Source organism: Tauraco erythrolophus, chromosome 3, assembly GCF_009769465.1.
Source record: "Tauraco erythrolophus isolate bTauEry1 chromosome 3, bTauEry1.pri, whole genome shotgun sequence".
Classification (NCBI taxonomy): domain Eukaryota; kingdom Metazoa; phylum Chordata; class Aves; order Musophagiformes; family Musophagidae; genus Tauraco; species Tauraco erythrolophus.
In genome coordinates, this window is record NC_141467.1 from 9,521,192 (window position 1) to 9,539,228 (window position 18,037).

Here is an 18,037-nt window from a genome sequence, read left to right on the forward strand (position 1 = left end):
CAGCTGACCTTTCCAAATCTGCCCCTAAAGCCCTGCTCTCACACCGTCCCCTTATCAGCCAGGCTTAAAGGTACATTCCTCCCCATGAGTGCCTGTGCTTATCTGTGAAATGTCTGCTCCGAGTTGGCTGTTGCTTCCTGGTGTTCCTGGCTGGATTTTCAAAGGGGTGAAACGCCCCCGGTTTCTGTAATTTTTTGTGGGGGTCTTATTCATGTCTCCTGGCAGCGAAGCCAGGCGTCTCTAATTTATTTTGCCAAGGAAGGAGAGAACGATCGTTAGCGAGCATTTTCAGACACATGGAAGGAGACCTGTGTGACATATCTGCGGTGCAAATGTGTTCATACAGGCATGACAGTTTCTGTCACAAGTTAAAATGAGCGGCGAGTGGGTGTCGCTACGTTTATAGTCACTCATGTGAAATTTTCAATGGAAAATTGTGTAGGCAGCTCCCATTGTAGCTGGGCACATTTTAGATAAATGAAAAACATCAACAAAGTAATTTTGGTGTTATACTTGTTTATAAATGAACTCTGTTCACTCATTTAAGCTGCAGAAGCGCCTCGAGGGGATGAGTGTAAGAGTAAAGGATGTCACTGTGCACTATTGGGCAAGTTGGTCTTATAAACCTGCCGTCCTGTGCTGGCAGCAGTTGGTGCGGTGCCCGAGATGAAAGGTTAGCTGCCCCATCCAGCCGCTTGCGAAGCACCACAGGTGGGATCCACCTCTCTGCCCTGGTGTCGGAGAGGTTGAAGGAGCACTTCAAAACATGTGTGTTTGCTCCATGGCTTCTGTGCTGCCACCAAAACACTGGGTGTATGTGAAGGGGGACGATGCCTTCTTGAGCATCTTCCTGCTTCGTGCTTCTGGCACAGCTGCTTCCAAGGCTTCAGGAGCAGGGCTTCCGAGGGGCTTGACAGACCTCTGTCAGGTTGGAAGGGCTTCAACGCGGCATGGTGGTAAAACATTTTGCTGCTAGAACATGCTCCAGCGGCACACCTGGATCAGCTCTGGCTGCAGGGCTGTGCAGGTCACAGTCATAGGGTGCAAACTTCATAGGTGAACACCTTCACCTTAAGAGAAGTTTCACTCTAATCAGCGTTGTCAGCTCTTGCGTTTTTATCACTAGTCTCTAAATATCTGATGCTGTCTCACAAAACTCCAGTTGCTGGTGGCAAATGATGAGATGGGAAATTCCAGTTTTAGCTAGAATAGTAAGTTTCTGATCTTATGTGTTGCAGGGAAGAGCTTGGAGCCTGAAAGGCCTCATGCCAGCGAGTTAAAAGAAAAATTTATTAAAAAAGCAAATAACCTCTGCTGTTATCGTTTTAAGAAATCTTATATTTGTAAACCAGTGTCATGTGTTTCAAGAGCAAGAAGCAGGGCCTGACGTGATATTTGAGCCGCGGGGTTTGGCACTGTGAGGTAGGGGATTTCTGCGCCGGGAGCGAGGGTGCTGCCCGTGGGGTGGGCTGGGAGGGGAGACGACTGGCCAGCACACCCAGCCCTCTGAGGGCAGCCCTGCTGCGGGGTCAGCTTGTGGTTCTTGGAGCAAAAGCTTACTTGATTCCAGTCTTGTGCTGCGCTCTGTGGTGCCACCTCTGCAAAGCATGCTGGAAAAGGAGGGGTAATCTTTGTTAATAACTTTTTTGGTAAAAAAAAAACACAGAATAAATGAGGAGGCAGATGAGTATCTACTGAGATTACCCATGATACTCACAGTCCTGCAAGGCTTATGTGTAGCTGCATCACTGTACGTGTGCACAGAGGGTATGCTGTGCGTCCCGAGCGTGGCATGACTTCTACAGATGCTGAAAATACAGGCGACTTTCCTGTTGCAGAGCCGGGTGATGGCACCCAGATGAACTGATGGCAGAAACCTCCAAACTTCCAAAAGTTAATTCAAATGTCATTAATTCTGCAGTTAGCCTAACTGAAACCTAAGCTGATACTAGCATAGTGTTCTTGTGAAGCTCACCAGCACCCACCACACAAAATAACTATGTCTGCCTAACTGTAGTGTAACTGCAGTAAAACAGGACTACAGAAGGAATGTGCCCTGCGTAGAGCATGCTGATCTCCCCTTATCCTCAAAATTCAGGAGTTAAGTAGTAGAAATGGATAGTTAACCAGTGGAGTAGCTTTCTAATAGTTTCTTTGTATCACCTGCATTCATGAATGTCATCCAGTGAATGGCTTTCCTGGACCACCATCACCCATCTGTCCTTTCGGGAGTGTATCTTATACTACCTTTTCCTCCTACATCTTCCTCTCTCAACGCTGGTTCCTACATACTTGCATCATAAAATCTTGTGGGAATGTCAAGCCATTGGGCATCTCACATCCAGTGATGTGCTCGCTGAGGTTTGCTCATACCACTTGCTTTTTATATTGCATGGAGGCTGTCTGCTCTGACCAGGGAGAGGAGGGACGTGCGGAATAGCTCGCTCTGCAGAAACCTGTAGCATTTACTGTTCTTGATTCCCAGAAGTGTGATAAGAGCTAACACTGCAGTGGACAATCTGTCTTGCAGATGCAGTATTGATGAGGAATCCTTTAGTTTTGGGAGGAGAATTTCAAATTTTATCAGAGATTTTCGTGTTTCTTATTAATGGATCTCTGCAGTTGGCCCTCCTGGGAAATCTGCCAGAGAGCTGTGAAATTGGTCGGATCGGACAATAAACTCCTATAGCTATTGTTGGCATGTGCCGAGCTGCACATGGCAAGGCTAATGAAATCTGTAGCAGTTACAACTCTGAATAGGTAGCTGGCAGCAGGCAGGGAGTAGAGCTGGGGGGAAAGCTGGCATATAGATCTGAGAGCCGGAATGCAGCCACGGAGCCCTCTGCGATGTGCCTGTCTTTTAATCTCTCTGAATCTGATCCTGCAAGATGCCCGCCTCCTTGGAGGGAAGGGGAGAGGCAGAACGAAGTGCCCTCTCTTTCCACCGATTTCCAGTGCTGCTGAAATTACCCACTCATCCTGTCGTGATGGGATGGGCGAGCAATTTTGAGGCAGGAGCATCAGACTTCTGCCGCTTCTGCCCAGTAACACCCCAGACATAAAGAGCTGTGTGCCAGGCTTGATTCAAAGGATTATTTTTTTGCTGTACTCTTTGAATATTGCAGTGACGTCTGCTTTCCAGGCAGAGCAATGGTGTCTGGCAGAAGGGAGACCCAGTTTTTTTATTGCATGGATAAATGTGAGAAATTACTAGGCATACCTGGAGCTGGAAGGTAAAAGTTAAAAAGTCATGATAATCTGTGTGTTGTTAGGGTTTGGATCAAAGGAGCCTTTTGACAATAAGCAACTGGTTTGAATTCATTAGCCCTGAAGTTGGAGGCTGACGACTGCCCCCCCTTGGGTGATTGCTCCATGCAATGAGGCAAAGGAGCAGATGGTCCCAGCCCTTGCTCCTGGTGGCACACGTAGGTGTGAGCTTGTTAGCAGCTGCGGAAAGGTCAGGCACCAGGGACAATGAGGGACCAGATCTTTGAAGGTGTTTCAGAGACCTAAAAATGACGTTAGCTACATCATGGGACTGCAAAAAGTGCCTGATTTCTGAAAGTCCCACCATTTGCATAGCCAGATGCTGCTGTCGTTTGTGAGTCTGGCCCCAGCTTCTCTGCACCCCAAGACTCAGATCTGGGTGGTGGGATGCAGTGTACAGTCACGATGTGGACTCAGGCTTGCGTTGCTGGTTTTACCTTTGCTGTGGTGAACTCCGGACAAATAAAGGAGGTCAGCCCCTCAAGCTACAACCCAGTATCCTCTCGTGAGCTTTAAATTTATTAGATTAAATAAACAGAAAAATACTGTTTGGGGAGACACAGTGAAGTTTGAAGTGCCTTGCAGAGAGATGCTGGAGTTTTGCATGAAAAATGCACATCCTGAGCTCCAGTGAGCAATCCCTCTGGGACCAGAGCGAGCCCAGATGGTGACTCCTCCAAGTGATTATTTTTCTGCCTTAAGCCTTTCCAGGAATTTGAGTGTGGGCAGACTGCCAGCGGACGCTGGCTGTCCAGACACTTTAGCAATGTTCCATGTGTACTCGCTGCCAGCGATACCGAAGTCCAGCTGCTGACCCTGATCTCTTTGTCCCCTTTACCTTCCTGGCCATAATTACACATGCGTGCAAGCACGCGCGCGCTTGTGCGACACACACACGCGTACTAAGCAGGAGCAAAAGATCACCTGCTGTTTGCTGCTGGTTTTCATATCTTGCAAATCGTGATCGACAGCTCTGAAGTTAAAAGAGAAGGGAAATCTCGAGAGTCAGAACAATGACTTGGATCCAAAAAAAAAAGGCGTACGGATGTCAAACGGTGGGGCACACCGCAGAAGAAGGCCTTTCCAGGGCAGCCGGCAGATAACAGTTTAACCAGGTCTTGTACCTCCTGCCTTTGAGACGCTCTGTTTGGGTTGTCTCCCTTTCATTGCTTCCTGAGCAAAATCAGTCCTGTCTTATCTTTACTGTTGCTGGAACTTGAATTATGCTGAAAACATACCATTTTGCTTTTAAGTCTTGAAGGAGAAGTAGACTGTTCTGTGCTGCACATTTGCATTTCTGCAAATCCAGTCCTGTGTCTGTTAGAGTTCAAAGTCTCACCGCGAAGTATTTGAGCTCGGAAAAGTGGGGCAGTCTCCACCGCTCTACGGCTGTCTCATCCCTCATCTCCGTTAAGCTTGTTCCTTCCTCCTGTGCTCTCCGTGAGATTTTGGGCAGCCCTTTTGTTACCGGTGATGATGAAGTCAGCCGTATGAAAGATTTACACACACAAAGAAAAAAAACCCTGGAAGATTTAGTATTTTGTATTTTTAAAGGATGTTAGCTTTGACTTTAGAGGCTGCCCAAAACTGAGTGATTCAATGTTATTTAGCAGAGCAAAACCTTTGCTTCAGCTCATGCAGAGTGTAAGTTCACCGGGTTTCACACAGCTTCACAGTAGTACTTTCGATGCGGAGAACCTGAACCCGGACACCTTGGGCTTTTGGAACAACTGATTTGGGGGAGCCTGGTTCATCCGTCACGGCAAAAGAGACCGGCCCTCTTCCATCCCACACACAAGGGAGCTAGAGTTAACTGGGGATGACTGCGCAAATGTGAGCTCGGCGGTTTTATTTTTAGCCGAACTTAAAAATCTGTGTAAGTCATGTGTAATGTAATAATTTTAGCTGTTGCCAAGACACGCTGAGCAACTGTTCGGAGGAGGGGGAAGACCCGCGCTGATACAGCCGGCTCTGTGGCTATTGGTGTTTCATTACTGTTTATCAATATTTAAACAAAGGAATAATTAAGACTGATTGTATCAAACTGTTCGAAGGTTTGGACTTTTCCTGCAGGCTTACAGCAGCTTGGAGGACCATAAACGTAAAAAGCACTCTTAAAGATAGGTTTAATCTTAGTCTAGTATGTCTTCAAAGTACTGCATACACATACAAACCTCAGGCTTATTGTTCATTAGAAGCGAGGCAGCGGGGAAAGAAATCCCCTAAAGGAATATTCCTTGCCATAAGTGTCATTACTGCTGCTCAGCATTCACTTTAAAGTGGGCTATATCCTATTTCCATCTTCTTTCGCATCCACTCTTTCTTTCATTCTTTCTCTCTCCGTTTTTCTTTCATATAATGCACACTTTTCTCGTTAGGATGCTGGTTGTGTGAGGTGCACAGTTTCTCAGCACCCGTTCTTGCATATCTTCCAAACCAGCAAGAAATGCAGATGACAAGTGGTGGCTGGAAAGGGGCTGGGGAAGAGTTTCACTCCCCAGAAAGTTTGTCATGGAACAAGGCAAGACAGGTTTAGGAAGGTAAGGGGAGGCTGTCAGCTCCTTTTGCTTTTTTTTCAAAGCATGATGTGATTTAGTTACGGTATTTTCCTTGTCCTTGGCGGATACTGAAAGAGTTAGGAAGACTTTGTTAGCCTTGTTGCCTTTGGTTGGCTGAAGTCACCGAGTTAAGTGATGCAGAACAGAGAAAGCAACTGATTTGCTCCAATAGCACAATTAGCCCAGTATAAAATTGTGAGCTTTTACAGTGGTGGGGACTCCTGGTTTGGATCAGAAAATCCAAATGTGCTCTTCCAAGCGGTCCTAGTGAGGCATCCCCAGGGACGAATTTGTTCAGGGTTTGGCCACGTGGCTGTGGCTCTGAGCGTGATACCTGCAGCCTCCCTGGTCTGGCAGTCGCTGAGAAACAGGGGAATCAGATCCCAAACATGGAGATGGTGCCGGCGCCCAGCTCTGGCCAATCTGCATGTGGTGGGGGGCATCTCCCAGGGCAGAGCTCTGCCCGGGCACCTGGGCGTGAGGTGTCAGTAGCAGAAGGAGTTCAAAGCACTTGGGGGGAAAAAAAACCCCATGCATTAAAAACCTGGCTCAGAGCCATCTCTGGCTCTGAGCTGCTGCTGTAAACACATCGCGTGGCTGGAGTTGATTGTCAGACTGGTAGATGAAGGGCACACGTGCCTCTAAGGAGCTGTGGCGTGGTGGGGAGACAGGGGCAGCCACTGATTCCACAGCCCTGTCCAGTATGGTGTGAAGTCACCCTGCAAGTGACTCTGGGTTTCAAGGGTTCAGGAGTGACCCACCACCTTCCCTCTGCACCGCTAATAGCTACTTGTTGCTAACGTAAATATTTTGTGTGTGCATGTTCCTTAGGGCTCCCTGCCATGCTCCTGTGGTTTTTAGGACACAGCGGGATGAAGGCAAAGTCGTCCTTGCAGAGGAGGGAGAGGCTGGAAGAGCAAACTGGGCACGTTAGAGCCATGGAGGTTTTTTCCAGAGGAAAGAGAAAGTGAGCCTTGGGAAGTTAGTGACCGCTGTTAAAAGTGGCAAGTTACGGCCAGAGAGTTTCTGATCTGCCTAGAGTTTTCATCGTTTTCGTGATGTGGTAGCAGACGTGCCCAGGATTTTTGCTGCTGTTTACAGCGCAGCTGTCAACTGCTCCTTGACACGAGAGCAGCAATGCCTGACCGTTTCTGTTTTTTTTTTTCCAGAGGTTTTTCTTTTACTTGCTTGCTGTTTTGAGGTGTCTGCTCGTTTGTTCTCATTTCCCAGTGCTGATGGTGTGACTCCCCCCTCCCTTGCCCACCCTCTCGTTGCAGAATCCAGAGGAGGTGTCAGAGAATCGTGCTCACGGGGAGATGATTCCTCATGAAGTCACTGGATCCCTTGCAGAAATCAAATGTGACTTTCCGTTTATCAGACTGAAATCAGAGCCAGCCAGACAGTGAAGCAAGCACAGTGGAGGGGGGACGGCGAAAGATGAAATCCAACCAAGAGCGAAGCAATGAATGCCTGCCACCTAAGAAGCGAGAAATCCCTGCCACCAGCCTGCCTTCGGAGGTGAAGCCGGTCCTGCCAAACGAAAACCACCGTGCGGATAACCTAGCATGGCACTCCAGCACACCTGGTGGCCAGGGCAGCCTGGGGGTCCGGCACCGGCCTGGGGGAACGTCATCGGTGGAGGCAGGCTTGCAGCAGGGTTTGCACAAGTCGCTGTCTGCAGGACTGGACTACTCCCCGCCAAGCGCGCCCAGGTCCGTTCCAGCCTCCACCACTCTTCCCACGGTGTACTCGCCCGCCCTCTCCCAGTCAGGGACCCCCGTTTCCCCCGTGCAGTACACGCACCTGCAGCACACCTTCCAGTTTGTCGGGCCCCAGTACAGCGGATCGTACACCGGATTCATCCCCTCGCAGCTGATTTCCCCAACGGCCAATTCTGCGACCGGCGCCGTGGCAGCAGCCACGGCCGTTGCGACCACTCCATCCCAGCGCTCCCAGCTGGAGGCTTATTCCACTTTCCTGGCCAGCATGAGCGGCTTAAGCCAACAAGGGCACAAAGTTGAGCCGCACCTGGTCAGGACGCCTGGACTGATCGCCGCCGGGTCTCCTCCACCCACCCAGCAGAACCAGTACGTCCACATTTCCAGCTCTTCCCAGAGCACTGTCAGAAATGTCTCTCCTCCAACCATCCCAGTCCCCCTGCACCCCCATCAGACAGTGATCCCACACACCCTCACCCTCGGCCCTTCCTCCCAAGTGGTGGTGCAGTACACCGACTCGGGGGGCCACTTTGTCACCAGGGAACCCCCCAAGAAACCCGAGAGCAGCCGGCTGCAGGCGATGCAGGCCAAGGAGGTACTGAACGGCGAGATAGAGAAGAGCCGGAGGTACGGCATTTCGCCCGCTGCTGACATGGGTCTAGTCAAAGCAGGCAATAAACCAGCTCCCCATCACTATGAGACCAGGCACGTGGTGGTTCACTCGAGCCCTGCCGAGTACGGCGCGCGGGATTCCTCAGGTGTCCGAGCCTCCGTCATGGTGGTCCCCAACAGCAGCACGCCCACTGCGGACATGGAGGTGCAGCAGGCCACCAACCGCGAGACCTCTCCTGCAGCCCTGAATGACAAGGGAAGCTTGCATTTAGGAAAGCCAGCCCACCGCTCCTACGCCTTGTCTCCGCAGCAGGCTCTGGGCCACGAAGGGGTGAAGGCAGTGGCCACGCTGTCCCCTCACACCGTCATTCAGACCACCCACAGCGCCTCTGAGCAACTCCCCGTTGGGCTGCCGGCGACAGCCTTCTATGCCGGGACCCAGCCGCCGGTGATCGGCTACCTGAGCGGTCAGCAGCAAGCCATCGGGTACCCCGGCAGCCTGTCGCAGCACCTGGTGATCCCCGGCACCCAGTCCCTGCTGATACCGGTCGGTGGCGCAGACGTCGAGCCGTCAGGAGTCGCGCCTGCGATCGTCACGTCGTCTCCCCAGTTTGCAGCAGTGCCTCACACCTTCGTCACCACCGCCGTCCCCAAAAGCGAGAACTTCAGTGCGGAGCCCCTCACCACTCAGCCCGCCTACCAGGCCACCATGGTGCAGGCGCAGATCCACCTGCCCGTGGTGCAGTCCATCGCTTCGCCCGCCGCCGCGCCTCCCACGCTGCCCCCCTACTTCATGAAGGGGTCAATCATTCAGCTGGCCAACGGGGAGCTGAAGAAAGTCGAGGACTTGAAAACAGAAGACTTCATACAGAGCGCGGAAATTAGCAACGACCTGAAAATAGACTCCAGCACTGTGGAGAGGATTGAAGACAGCCATAGCCCAGGCATCGCCGTCATACAGTTTGCGGTTGGGGAGCATCGAGCACAGGTAACGGCAACGCGTGGTGGGGTGCGGAGGGTGGACTGGGGCGCACTGGAGTGTGGCCCCCTGGATGCAGCTTTCCTCAGCACATCTCAGTTGCTTTGGGTCCACGTGGGGTTGGTTCTTCATCATTCGCATCCATCCGTGAGACCAGCTCTGGTCCAAAAATCATCCCCCTCACTGTGCCGGGAGAGCCATCAGAATCACAGCGATGATAAGTGAGTCTCTTGGATATAAACCAGGTCTTTCTTATAGCTGGAGAACCCACGGGAAGAATTACATGATCTTCATGGTTTTGATTAAAATATAAACCGGTATAAACAGTGCAACAGGATATATTTTGCAGTTTGATAGGCGATTTTTACCTTCCACACCAGAAGCCTCAGGTTAGATTCATCTCAAATCCTGCCCTTGAGAGATAGGTAGGGCACAAGGCAGTGAATTTCCACAGCTTGAAAACTTGGAGCTGCCTGGGAATGGCTCCATCACACACTGCAGAGTTTTATTGAAGCTTCAGTTGCGGGTGGTTTAAACACTGCACGGCTCACATAAACTGTGTGTTCAAGGGAAATTTGGAAAGAAAAACCATCTAGGTGACTGGGCAGGCTGCGCTTCCGACCTTTTGTTTCTCATTGGTTCGCAATGTAGGAAGAAACCCTGTGACTTTCCAAAGGTATTTTTAGGTTGAGAATGAGTACCTATCGATCATAAAGCAGTATCCTGATGCTGTCCATTTTCTGAGCAATTTAGATTCTGCTATGTTGAGGCTGGAGCAGTTCAGATATACTGGATAGTGTTTTGCTTCCTAGAGGAGCTCATTTTAAATAACCTCGTTGCACATCTTTCTGGTGTGGTTCGAGTGCTGCAAACTGCAGCATCTGCAACCCTGATGCTGCACCCTCAGGGCTGGGGAACCAGAATGAGAGAGAGGGAGAGAGGAGCTGGACGTGGACGCATGTAGTAAAGCACCTCAGGCTGACAGTTTGAAGGAGAAAAACAAACAGTGACGGTACCGAAGAGCAGATCACACGACAGATTTCTTACAGTAGCAGCAGTCTGCGGCGCGTCCCTCCCCAGTTACGCACACATGGTAAATCACTACGTATGACACGTCCTCTTCCTCATGCCAAACGTGCAGATTCCCTGTGCTGTTTCGTTCATGTATGAGCGTGCATCTGCACAGCTGATCGAAGTTGGGCCTCTGGTGCTTTCAGTATAAAGACGTGATTTTTTCCCCACTGCTCAGCTGTATTTTGGTGCATCTCGGGCTTTGTGATTAGGGGAGCTGTCCTTGGATCAGGACCAGTTATTCTAATTTGCCCCCGTGCCTTGAATAATGAGGTTTCAAAAGCAGCAATCTCCCATCTGCAATTTTCATCTTGCTCTCATTTCTCTCCCTGCAGCCAGGCCACCGGTCTCTGCACCAGCAGAAGAGGTACAAATGAGCAGGTAGCGTTTGTGTCGTGTCTCGCTGGCAGATCTGTCAGCACAGGAGATGTGTTGCAGTCCTGGGCGCTGGGAAGAGCGCCTTTGCAGGGGGTGGAGTGCCATCCTCTGGCAGAAAGCAAGCCGAGTCTGAGGCTGTAAAAATCCAGGGCCAGGCACACGGGTCTCACCCAGCAAAGTGTCACCTTATGGAAAAGCCTATCAGGAGCGGGCTGACATCATCGCAGCCGAAATACTCCCCAGCTGTATTTCCCACCGGGGATGCTTCCAGAATGGAGAGCGAGTCACGTAGAGATATGATTAGAAACAGGAGTTTAATTTAGGTTTCCTGCAGATTCCAGGACTTGGGTCTCTTCCCAGATCAGCTGTGTCCCTGCATAGCAGGGACAGCTCTGCCGGTTTTCCCTTGCCTCAGGAGAGAGAGAGCACATTTCTACGTGCTCCAAGTCTCCGGTGACCTCACCCTCAGCCCGACGTGGCTATAGGAACGCATTTAGCCATATTAGCAGGCGTGCAGCAGTCATTACTCGTTAGAAAAACTCATTAGAAAATTGCCTGCGTGTAGAGGGCTTAGTCTTCTTGTCGAAAGAGTAGTATTTAGTCGCGCTGCTTTGGGCAGTGGCGCTGTGGTGCTGCTGCACTTAAATATCTCTGGGCTCTGGAGTACAGTGGGGATACACCTACGTGTGTAGTGTGGCTTCACAAAGTATTTTATTACAAGTAAGTTTCAGTTGCTTGCGTGCTTCTGGAAGGAGGGAGCTTTTCGAGTTGTATTATCAAGGGAGTGTAAGTTGTAAAGAGTAAGTGCCATACAAAAATAGCAGTGTTATCATTAACTTTGGCTCACTTACGTACTCCTCCCAGGGATCTCTGGGAAGTCATTATAATATTGATGAGTTCATATTTTCAGGTGCTGTGCAAACATTAGCTGATTTTCTCACCGATCGAGGGACGGAGGTAGGAGATTATTTTTAGCTGAGCATGTACAACCGCAATGTAAATGGGGAGGCATCATACAGCTGCTATTGTATCGTATCGCTGCAAGCCCACAGCTGCCCTCCCCAGCACAGCACTTAGGCAGAAAGAGGTCGTCCTCCCTCCTCTCCCTGTCTTCCAATCACCTGGCAAATCCAACCCTCTTCCAGGTAAGGAAACCTAGAGGAAAATTAACCCACCTAAAGCTACATGGCTTTTCAGTGAAATAACTGGCCTTAGCCCTGGAGGGATGCTAGGTTTCCATTTCGCAGTATCCCTGCCTTGGATTAGGAAGAAGTCAAGTAAGTGTCAGCTGGACCAGAACCCAAAGTCCAGCTGTTATTCCTCTGCATTCAAGTTGTCTAAAAGAAAAGACCTGTGGATCTGCGTGTCTTTGCAATTCCACATATTATTCTTGTAATAACACTTTCATCGTTACTACCTGTCCTTTCTTTTGCTGCCAGGAATAAGCAGAAGCCAGTAATTCTCCTCTATTGATGTTAAGGTCAAAACGCACAGGAGATGAAAATAAGTTCTCTGAAATGCTTGCTTTCATCACTGCGTTTCAGTTCCTAATCATTCCTAAAGTATAGCTTAAAAAGAAAAGATGAACATAACAGTTCTTAATTTTCCTTTTTTTAAAAACAGAATCGTAGACACTAGAGATCGAAAAGTCCTGTTAGAACATCTAGTTAGTAGCCTTTACTAGTGTAGTTTAGTGCGTACTTTTTTAGACCATCATCTAGTTTAGTTTTCCCCTCATATCTCTGCATGCACTCAAACCAGTTACTTCTTCTTTTACTCTGTGCTCTGGTTTTCGTTATCTTTGGCACGATAACAGACAGAAAGAGAGGTGTTGATTCAGTTCGCTGCTGCAGGTGGAGATCTCTCCCAGCCTTCCTCTCACGTGATCTTCGTGTCTGTGTCCCCTGGTCACGGGGGCAGTAAGTCCTTGTCCTTTCGAGTGATGGAGTGGCTGCAGTCTGTCTTCGGATGCGTGTTGCCGAATTCTGGGAGTGCAGCTGATACAAGCTCGTGTGCTAACCTGGGCAGCCAGTGGTCTGGTGGACAGAGGTGGCTTCTCTTGAGAAATGGTGGGATCACCTGGCTGTGGAGGACAGTAGCCCCTAACCTTCAAGCCCTAGCTGTGTTTGTTATAGTAACAGTGTACTGAAGCTGGGCTAGATGCTGCCCTGGGGGGATGCCCACTCAGACCACGTGTCATGCCACGTAGCCCCGTGGCATGAGGTGCTGCCTACAGCCCTGTAAATCTCACAAAGGAAATCCACTCTTGTGACTGTGTTTGAGGTGGTGGGAACATTAGGAGTCCCAAAGTCTCCGAGTAGGGGAGATCACGTGGGAGCGTGGCACTGCGGAGACTTCTCTCTGTGAGAGGGAGAGCTTCTGTTCCATGAATCCACCCGTTGTTTTTTGGACCCAAGGAGTCTCTCGGCACCTGCCGCAAGGCCTTCAACAGAGAGCTCCACCGCTTAATTGCACATTGTTTCCAGAACCGCTTCCTTCTCTTGTTTCCAGCCTGCCACTCCTAGTTCTATCACATTTTAATAATGTCAGGGAGAAAAACACTTAATTGGAAAAATGTATGTTTGCTTTTATTAAACTACAGTTCACACGAACCACTTTTATTAGGCACCTTTTGCTTTAGTGCTTGTTATGTTGGTTGCAGCAGTGAGCCCCAAGCTGAAGTTGCTGTGTTTCTGAATGATTGGAAGGGTGTTTTCTGGGGGGCATCAGATCTTCCAGCACCTGCGATCTGTGTTCCAGCTCCATCTGGGGTTTCCTGAGCAGTCTGAATTGCCTACCTTACCTACTGAGTTTGGCTGAGAAATAAAATTATAAAGGGTTATAGAAGATATTCTGCGGCTGCACTGAAGAGTTTTGGGTGTTTTCACTAATCAGTCTTAAAAAATAGAAATGTAATTGTGGCTTGCAGTAGAGCTTAAGTGTGCCTGAAGAGGGACCAACGTTTTGGTTTCTTGTTTTATTGTCTTAGTTGGAAAACAAATTCCAAATTTTTTTCTCTCCTGCAATAATAATGGCAAGATACTGAGGGAGGGAGCGTTTAGAATTACTTTTTGTGTTTTAATGCAGTGGTCAGAAAAAATTTATGTGGAGGTGTTTTTACTGAACTTTCACACTTAAAAAGTCTTTGACTACTATTGCTTGTAGGGAATGGTTACCTTAAATCCTAAGTTAGCGGAATACAGAAGTGGCCTGCTAAAACAGGGCTTGATAATCCATGAGGGAACCCATTTCAAATCGATAGCAGTACATGTGCACTGTGACAGGATCATGGAGATTCCAGCATTTCACCATCTTTATTATACAGTGTTATTTGTGATCACCATCACCAGTTATGGGATTTGTTTCAGTGATTGATAGTTCAGGCAAGTGTTTTGGATGCCACATTAAAAAAAATACGTGTAACGTGCAGTGGAAGTGTGTTCACATCAAGAGGAACTTGTGTGTCAGTAAGGATGATGCACACAAGAATGTACAGATACAAATAGCTTTTGACAAGGATGGCAAAGTAGAAAAAAGAAAGGAAAAAGTTACAGTAAGCAGGAAGGAAGAAGGAAAAGAGGGGAGATGTAGCAATATAAAGGATAAAGCTGTGTCCACCAGATGAGCCATGCCTGGAGAGAAGCCTACAGCTCTATGTAGACAGCAGTTTCCATTTAAGTCCATGGCAGATACTAGATATTCACCACTTCTCCCAGTCAGACTGAGATGCATATATATGGAACAGGATACCAAATGCTGGGCAAGTATTTCTGCCAATCCTGCCACTGGAGTGTTTCTATCCAACGACAAGGAGGGATAGGACTTCCATGGTTGCCTTGCCCCACTTTCTCCATCGTTCAGAGCATAAACCAGGCCTAGAGTCAAGTCCCTTTCTGCTATTGCCATGTGCGTAGCTGGCTGTTGGCAATTAGTTCTGGTCGGAAGAGGTTTAATATGACAGAAATAGATGTAGTGGGGGTTATCTTGTACCTCTAAACTGCTCCTTTTGAGATTCCTTGTACAGTGACTTACTACGTTGGGCAAGTGGAGTGGCAGGATAAGACGTGCAGTGTTACTCATTGACCTAGCTGCAGAAGTACGTAGCATATATCTATAGACTTTGTAAGTTTTTTTCCAACGGAATCAACTGTCTCATAAACTGCAGTTGACTGCTAGCGCATGGCATGGGCTTAACCAGTCAGAGGCACAGCCAGCATCCGATGGGAATCTTTGTTTTCCTGGTTCTGGAGCCTCTTGTCTCTGAGCTGTGGGACATCCCTGACCCAGTCTTCCTGCCCAAAAGGGATGTGAAGCTGGTGGGGTGCGAGAGGAGCTACCTGGGGCCCTGCTTGCAGGGAGGGCACATCTGAGGGTGCGTCACACTAGCAGGGAAGCGGCAGGACTGCTGGGTGCCATGCTGTCGTTGAGGCCAACCTCTTCTGTGAGACAGGCCATGCAACTTCGTTGCAAGGTTCTCACTTAATATTGTGAACAAAGGTGTTCGAACACTGGAGTGCAGTGTGTATCTCAGACTGCTTTTATTTCTTAACATTGAAATGTATTTTTAACGATACAAAGCCGTGTTTGATATGGCAGCATTACTTGCTCCCAGGGGTGAGAGGTGGTTTCACAAGCCTTCTGTGATGTTCTTTTCAAGTGAGTCCGTATTCCTGGAGAGGGAAGGCTCTCCGGGGAGCTGGTATGCTGTACCTGCTGAATGGCTCAAAAATGAGATGAGCATGTGTATTCAGGTGTTCTCCTGCCCTTCAGCCCCTACCAAATAGAGGTTACACCATCAGGCAAGATCCTGTCCCCCAGGCCTGAGAAGAGCTCCAGAGGACAACGGGGACCTTAGGAGCAGAGCAGTGGATATCTGACTTCAGCATAAGCCACCCTCTTAGAGTTGCAGACCTCACTGGTGTTACACACAGCAAGTTAAAAACACATGCCAAATTTTTGAAGAGTACTAGTCAGAATTTCCTGCCTTTGTTGTGGTGTGCTGGCGGGGGAGGGGGGGGCCTCAGCCCTGTGGATCGTGCATCGCATGAGCCCACATCAAGTGTTTGAGCCTGCAGACGCAGCACCGTGCAGTGAGTGCTGGACTGCTGACACGTGCGAAGATACGCGGGTGTTGAGGTGCTTTGTCATGTTGGGACCTCAAGGTGCAGCGTTGGCAAGGTCCGAGGACCAGTGGGCAGCTCTTGCTGTTCTGTTCTCCTGGCTATGGCAGCTCCCTGTAAGATGGTTAGATACGATTCATAACCAGATGTGTTTTTTAAAAGTGGGGTGAAGTGCGGGGGGAAAAAGGACACACTGCAGAAAAGACGACCCAGTGCAGGAACTGTAGGAGGAGAAGGAGAGATGATCCCTCTACCTGAGGGAGTGCAGGAGGTGAACTCAACTGCAGAGTGGGAGAGCAGGTGTCAGAAGGGAAGAAAATGGACTAGTAACAGGACTGCTGGGGCAAGGCAGGCTCATGCTCGCAGCTCTTACAGCTACAACTCTGTATGTACTCATGGCCTTCCCCTGGAAACCAGCATGCCTTCAACCATTTCACACTGGTAGGTATATATGCTTGTTCAGGCAGAGGTGAGGATGACGTTCCATGGTCATTTAGGAAATCGTGTGTCAGAACTGACAGCTTCCCTTGAGCCATCCTCTGGTTGGACAGTGTCTTTAGATGTGGATGACAGGCTCTGGGTACCACAAGGAGATGCCGGGGAACAGAGTTCGCCAGATGCCGCAGCTGTTTTGCCTCTTATGCCTCTCTGAGCAGCTGGATAAAGGTAAAGCTCGATTCCCAACAAGGTCTTGTGCTAAGAAATGCTGAGCTCAGAGAAACCATTATCACCCATGTGACAAGGACAGGCGTGAAGTCTGGTGGTCGATGTACTGATTTCGTGGAAACTGAACAGCACTTTTGCAATTTCAGCTTTATCCCTCTTCCCTCCAGCAAGTGCCGCCTGCCATGCACGTGTGTGAGGGCACATGGGTGATCTCACGCTCTCCCCTCTCTCTCCCCCCGTCTCTCTCTCTGTTGTCCCCTCTCTTTCTGCAGGTCAGCGTGGAAGTCTTGGTAGAATACCCTTTTTTTGTATTTGGACAAGGCTGGTCATCCTGCTGCCCCGAGAGAACCAGCCAGCTCTTTGATTTGCCATGCTCCAAACTCTCGGTGGGGGACGTCTGCATATCGCTCACGCTCAAGAACCTGAAGAACGGCTCTATTAAAAAGGGCCAGCCCATGGACTCAGCTAGTATCTTGCTGAAGCATTCAAAGAATGACAGTCTAGCTGGAAGTAGACACAGGTATGCGGAGCAGGAAAACGGGATTAATCAGGGAAGCGCACAGATGTTAGCTGAGAACGGTGAACTGAAGTTTCCGGACAAAATAGGATTGCCTGCAGCACCTTTGCTCACCAAAACAGAACCCAGCAAGCCCCTGGCAACGAGGAAGAGGAGGTGGTCAGCCCCCGAAACACGAAAACTAGAGAAATCAGAAGAGGAGCCACCTTTGACTCTTCCCAAGCCTTCTTTTATTCCTCAGGAGGTTAAGATTTGCATTGAAGGTCGATCCAACGTAGGAAAGTAAAAGTTGTTTGGGGAAAGGAAATTAGGCTATCCCTTGTCATTTTTATCCAGATTACTGTACTGTAGACTAAATAACCCAGTATTTACATGTTATCATCTTATTTTAGGTTTATGTTATAACCTTGTTGTTATAGTTGCAGCTGGTATTATGCAGGAGACTGGTGCATATGTTTTTCCACAAGTGTTTGTCAGTGACTAGGTTTATTGAGAGCTGCAGAAGGGGCAGTATCTGCTTCACACACCCTTAGTGGAAATGAATGTGTTGTCATGGCTCCTGTTTTCTAACACCTCGCGTAGGACAGGGTCCAGCTGTGATTTTGTTTTCTCTCCGTCGTCTTTTTTTGGGGTTTGTTTTATTTTTTTTTTGTTTTGGTTCCTGTTATAGTTTTTTGGGGGAGGTGAGGAGAAGGGAACTGTAGCAGAGATGTACGTCACGCGTGTGTGTGCATGTGAGTGTGTGTGTGTGCACGCCAGTCCCGAGGAGGGGCTGCGGCTCCGTGGCGGGTTGGTGAAGAGGTTTCCTCACCCCAGGTGGATGCTGAGGACACAACCCATGGGTCTTACTGAAAAGGATCAGACAGTCTCTGACATTTTCAACAACAAGCCAACTCTTACTCAAGGCTCTACAGTATATATATATATATATATATATTTGTGTGTGTGTATATGTATATATATATTTTTTCCCCCATGGGGTCTGACTGCACTGATTTTTATTCCTAAAGCAACTGCCACACCAACATTTCCTTTCTGCTTGCTAGTGCAGTTCCATCGCCCGGAGCCGGCAGCCGGGGAGGCTGTACGGGCTCTCGCACCGGTCGCCCTCCGAGGCTTTCCCTCCTGGCGTGGTGCTGCGTGTGGCGTGG

General features: G+C 49.2%; 1 protein-coding gene across 1 annotated transcript in view; it reads left to right on the forward strand.

The window, feature by feature from the left end:
• The window catches only part of ATXN1 (ataxin 1), a 159,970-nt gene extending 142,718 nt beyond the window's left edge, over positions 1–17,252 (forward strand). The window contains exons 3-4 of the mRNA XM_086608997.1: positions 7,103–9,143; positions 16,642–17,252. Of these exons, the coding sequence (XP_086465123.1) occupies positions 7,263–9,143; positions 16,642–17,172 (2,412 nt within the window). The 5' untranslated portion in view covers positions 7,103–7,262 and the 3' untranslated portion in view covers positions 17,173–17,252. The remainder of the gene's footprint in view (positions 1–7,102; positions 9,144–16,641) is intronic.
• Positions 17,253–18,037: the final 785 nt, after the last annotated feature.